Consider the following 6,204-nt stretch of genomic DNA (forward strand, 5'->3'; position numbering starts at 1 on the left):
TGTAACCATTAGCTCCCAGACTATTAACATTATTGTTCGTTGAACTCCAAGAAATAGCAAGCTCAGCAATTGCAAACCAAGGGACAATAAACTTGATTTTTCAATTTTTATATTTTAATCATTCCATTATCATTCTCTGATCAATTCGTTTCATTTTGTAATTAAGAATTTTTATTGTTTAATTTTTGAAGTAAAAACTTAGTTGTACTATTTTAAAATAAAATCTTTTTTAAAAGATATTTTGAAATTTTGAAAGTGCGTAAATTTATCTATATATATTTAATATTATATATATAATATTATATATATATATATATATATATATATATATATATATATATATACATATAACATTATATATATATATATATATATATATATATATATATATATATAATAAAATATTTATTAATATTATTATTTATGTGATATGTTTTGTATTATTTATTAAATGTTCATAATTATATTAGTCTTTTGTATTTCAAAATAATAATCTCAATAAATCACTGTATGACCCAGAGCTGTCAATTTTGAAATACGTTTATGTCATGTCCTCGGTAGTATAGTAGTCAGTATCCCAACATGTCACGCGGGAGACCTGGGTTCGATTCCCAGTCGGGGAGGACTTTTTTATTAATATTATTACATGATAAATTATAGTCCATTTGCTCAACTCCGGCAATAAATGTTCATAATTATATTAGTCTTTTGTATTTTAAAATAATAATCTCAATAAATCACTGTATGACCCAGAACTGTCAATTTTGAAATACGTTTATGTCATGTCCTCAGTAGTATAGTAGTCAGTATCCCAACATGTCACGCGATAGACCGGGGTTCGATTCCCAGTCGGGGAGTACTTTTTTATTAATATTATTACATGATAAATTATAGTCCATTCGCTCAACTCGGGCATATTTTGAAAGATTCATAGCTGGAAACCTACAACATAAAAGTTTCTAGCTCACAGTATTAACAGCTTAAATAAACTTTTATTACAGACTTCTTTCATTGAAAAAAGAAGAATTATTATAAATAGAGGAAGTGTATACTAAACCCATAAAATTTTGGGTAGTATATATTTAAAAAATATATTTCAGTTGTTATAATTTAACATAATCATTTATTATATGGTGCAAATAAATAAATATTGATTGCCGGTAATTCGTAAAGTTCTATTTTATTTAATATTTAGTTTGTTTACTATTAATATCGGCTATGAGTACGTGTGCTTGGTTGTATAGTAATTTCCAGCCACTTCTAATCTGTCAGAAAGTAACTAACTTCGCAAAAAAATAATTACTAAATTCACTAGACAGTTCGGACTGGGAATAGCGAACCGACTATAAACACATGCGTAAGTAGAAAAATTATATTATTGTCATTTTTAAATACTTATGAATATTGCATTTTAATTTGTATTGTATTATTATATTGAATTATGTTGCACTGTATTCTAGTGTGTTTTTTTTATGTATATTATTGTCATTTTTAAATACTTATGAATATTGCATTTTAATTTGTATTGTATTATTATATTGAATTATGTTGCAGTGTATTGTATTGTATTTTTATATTAATAACAAAATAAACAATGAATTTTACTGCAGAGTATGTGTAAAAAAATTTTTGCATTCAACTCCTTTCATACATATATGAAAATAAAAATATACATTTTCTTCAAAATATTGATTCAATACTTCATTTGCTACACTCCTATTACGGGTCAAATGTTGTTTATTAATTGTTAGTAAGTTGTTATTAATTCTGTTTCTCTTTCTGCTATGTCTTACCTATAGCATTACATATGTAATGATTGTGCAGATTGACTCCCAAATAAATTTGTAACGGCGAATGCGTGTATAGAAGTGTAACTTCTAACGCCCGTTTTTTTTTATCAAAATTGAGCTCAAGAAAAATATTTTAATTTTTCAAAAAAAATTTAGGTTAGGTAGGTAATTTTTGTCAAACTTTTAAATAATTATTTTTCGTGTATTTTTTTTCCGGTTTTTTCAATGTCTGAGTTAGATTTTTCATTTTCGCTCCGGAAAATCCTCGAAATTTGAAAAAAAAAAAACATTTTTATATTGTTTTTATTAACGGACATGGCTAATGGGGCTAATACAGCCCTGCGTCGCATTACTAGGTGGATCAGAGAACGATCTACAGCTAGCGCCTCAGAAAATTGAGTTGTTAGTTCTCAAAGGGAGCCGGGAAAAATCCTCTCTTCCCTTTATAGTAAAAGGTGTGGAGGTTGCACCGGTTAAATCGATTAAGTATCTGGGAGTCTGGTTGTCGGAAGGACTAAGGTTCGGAGTACACATCCAGAAGACGGTAGAGAAGGCGAACCGAAATCTGGAGGCGTTGATACGGCTGATGCCAAACATTGGAGGCCCAGGTAGCACCAAAAGAAAGGTGCTAAATGGAGTTTTCCAGTCGGTGGTAATCTACGCTGCCCCCGTGTGGTGTAGCGTACTAAACACTGCGAAATGAGACTTTGCAAAGGCGAATGCTCCTCAGGGTATCTAGTGCATATAGGTCAGTTTCAAATGAGGCTCTATATGTCATTGGAGCGGTGATACCGATCGTTTTGTTGTGCAAGGAGCTAGCGAGGGTGTATGCGAGGAAGATAGATGTAAATCTAGATGAGAACGAGAGAGAAAGAACGATAGTAGAGTGGCAGAGAGAATGAGCGAATGACAGCGGAAAGGCAAGGTGGACGAAGGAGCTTATTCCCGATCTGAGACCGTGGTGGGAATGTAAGTTCAGGAAACTAGAGTACTTCCTGACGCAGTTTCTGACCGGACATGGTAGTTTTGTATAGACAGAATAGGCAAATCTGCCTCGGCAGACTGTACTGTTTGTGGGGTACCGGACGCTCCCGCCCACATTTTTAACTGCCAGAGATGGGCAAATGAAACGGGAGATTTCGAGAGGCGAATGAGAGAAAGGCTAGATGAGAGAAACATTGTAAACATAATGTTGAGAGGAGAGAAAGAATGGAGGGAAGTACACTGTCTGATTTCTGGGGCGATGAAGAAAAAGGAGCAGGAGGACAGAGGAGGAAATTGAGCGAGGGATCTGAAATTTATGATTAATATTATTTATTAGTTTATGGCCTAACGTCTGAAACATTTTCTGATTTACGGTAATAGGTATGGTTATTAATAAAGTTTTAGTTTTTTATTTTAGTTGTTCATTGAGTGGCAAGACCTACTTTCTGGAACGGTGGTTAAGGTTTTAGCTGGAACACGGTTAATCCGGCACTACCCTGGGGTCTTCTGGCCTAGTATCCTACTCGGCCGAAAGATGCCAGGGTGTCTTGTTCCGTGACGTAGATGTCCAAAAAAGATTTCCCCCACCGTTGACTGTCAGAATTCAATGGATATATTCTTAGGCTCTTACTGGAATCTGGCAATACGGCAATTAAAAAAAATAATGTGTCTAGTATAATTTCAAATTTTGTTTTCACATTTCACAATCCGCTTATAAATTTCTTTATGCTTATTGTAGGTATGCATTGTCCAATGATATTAATCTTTATTTTATTACCTTTAATTTTTCATTGATCATTCATAGATTAAATTCACAATTATGTGTCATACTTATAAATATGTATTTTTTAGTGCGAATCGATTATGGAAGAATACGAAGATGATATTATCAAGTTATATCAAGCAGATGAAACGGATGTGCCAAACACGTTATGTGTTAAACAATCAAAAATGTGTCCACAAAAAAAAATTAAATCTGAATTGTGATCTCAATATTTTAAGTATTGGCTGTTAAAACTATTCTCAATAAATGTTTTGTTATTACTAGATATTTACATATTGCTACCAGGGCCGGTTCTAGAATTTTGAGCGCCACGGGCAAAATAAAATTTTGAGCCCTTTCATATAAGAGTATACAAAGTTGCAAATTAAAAGAAATATCCACAAGTAAACTGAATCCTGTAGTTGGCTGTATACCATGTATCACAAAAAAATTTATTTAAAAAATTCTTTTATAAAAAGTATATTATTATGCTAAAAAGATATATGTATTAAGTTATTATCAACAAGTCCTCACAGACACTTCGTCTAAGGACTAGCAACCCCAGTGGAGTCCTACGTTACCATGTGACCAATTACGTTTATAACTTAAACATCCTAGTTTTTAATCCAAAGATGTAATTCAAAGTTAATCTAACCACATTTAAAGGGTTACATTACTCATATATTATATTTAGTGGCTTCAAATATGTAAATCCAGATAGCACTTACGAAGGAATAGATATTTCAAAAACGTTCTGTGATATAGGCCGATAGGGTTTTTATATTAACATACCTTTTTTAAAGGAATTTTTTAAATAAAATTAAAAAAAAATAGTTAAAAAGGACAAAACATCAAAATTACATAATAAAGAACTGTCTAAAAATTTATTAAAAAATAATAGAATAGACTATTGATGGAATGTGATCTCCAATCCCTACTGCCCTTGAATTGGGTTCTAATGACCCATCTGTAAATATCCAAGTGAATTCTTCATGGATGGTTGAGAATTCATTAAGAAATTGTTGATTACTATATGTTTCTCCTTTTTTGTTTTTGGAGAATATTGTTTTTATTCTTTCTATTTGATATTTTAGCTCAATCTTTTAACAGGACTTAATACTATCTTTAAATAATTGTATAAGATCTTGATCAAATTTACTTTTAATGTAAATAAGATATGGTGTCTCTTTTAATTTCCACATTTCTATCTGATTATTGATTTTGAACTCTAGCTTAGACAATATTTCATTCAATGGGTTTTCTATATCAGCTGGGATTTTAAGATAACATTTAGCAGACAGGATTTTTCGTCTGATTTCTAATGATGTTTCTCCACTCTCAGCTAATAAGGCATTTGTAGGAGTAGATCTCATACAACCTGTGATAATCCTCAAAGCTTTAAATTGGATTTTGTCTAATGTTACGAGGTTGGCTTTACTGCAGGGTTTTAGTACTGTACATGAGTAATCAAGGTGTGATCTTATAATATCTTTATAAATTAACAGAAGTGAAATAGGGTCTGCTCCCCACCATGTGCCACATAATGCTCTCATTATATTCATTCCTTTTTGTGCTTTCGTTTCAATATTTTTAATGTTTTTTGTCCAGTTTAAGGAATTATTAAAAACTAAACCTAAATATTTAATAGAGTTTTTGATAGGAATGATCTGTCCATCTATTGTTAAAGGTATGTCATTTATTGTGCTCCTCATATTACTAAATATAATTGCTGATGTTTTATCTATTGATAAAAGAAGCTTATCCTCAGTTAGACAAATAATAATGTCGCTAAGGCAATTATTAGCAATTCTAATAAGATTATTTATGTTTTTGCCAGTTATTACAACAGCTAGGTCATCAGCGTATTGTATTAACTGGAATTCGGCTGGTATAGTATCATGTTATGATTTAGTGTACACATTAAATAAAAGTGGGCTCAGAGGTGACCCTTGAGCCAAACCTCTATCTGTAATGTTGGGTCCAAATATTTCATTCTGCTTATCTTTCACATAGATCATTCTATTATTCAAAAATTCAAATATTAAATTATTATATGCGCTAGGAATATTTAATTCGGTCATTTTTTTATATAGCAGATATATATCTACATTATCATATGCAGCTTTTAGATAAAAAAAATAGTTAATACCACCTTCTTATCAGTAAATGCATTAAGTACTATATGTGATAGTAGTATATGTGCATGATTGCAACCAAATTCCTTACGGAACCCTATTTGATACTGCGATAAAATGCTGTTGTGTTCTCAAACCATTCTATTCTATTGTTATTATATTTTCCAGTACCTTACCTACACATGAAGTTAGGGCAATTGGTCTATAGCTCCCTGGATTATCTGGGCATTTAGTAGGTTTCAAAAAAGGTAATGTTCCAGAAATGAACATATCGTTTTAAAATATAAAATAAAAATATAATTCCTTAGACTTTTCTTACTGTAGAATAAGTAAAATAGTCATTTCAATAAGTTTGCTCGGGATACCCGACTCGTAATCTTCACTTTTACGCATCAAGTAGTATTTTATCAGTTCGTTCTCACACACCGCCCTTGAGTGAGGCATGTGCATTTTAAAACACTCTCAATTCATGTATAAAATATTTCTCTACGCCGAAATCGGGCATTTTTCTCATAAATACGGTTTTCTCTTT

General features: G+C 31.3%; 1 protein-coding gene across 1 annotated transcript in view; it reads left to right on the top strand.

Moving 5' to 3' along the window:
- The window catches only part of sel (canopy family protein seele), a 178,126-nt gene extending 174,308 nt beyond the window's left edge, over positions 1-3,818 (top strand). Inside the window, exon 3 of the mRNA XM_072537659.1 lies at positions 3,627-3,818. Coding sequence (XP_072393760.1) covers positions 3,627-3,761 — 135 coding nt within the window. The 3' untranslated portion in view covers positions 3,762-3,818. The remainder of the gene's footprint in view (positions 1-3,626) is intronic.
- The last annotated feature ends 2,386 nt before the right edge of the window (positions 3,819-6,204 follow it).

The sequence above is a fragment of the Diabrotica undecimpunctata genome, chromosome 7 (assembly GCF_040954645.1).
Source record: "Diabrotica undecimpunctata isolate CICGRU chromosome 7, icDiaUnde3, whole genome shotgun sequence".
Lineage (NCBI taxonomy): Eukaryota > Metazoa > Arthropoda > Insecta > Coleoptera > Chrysomelidae > Diabrotica > Diabrotica undecimpunctata.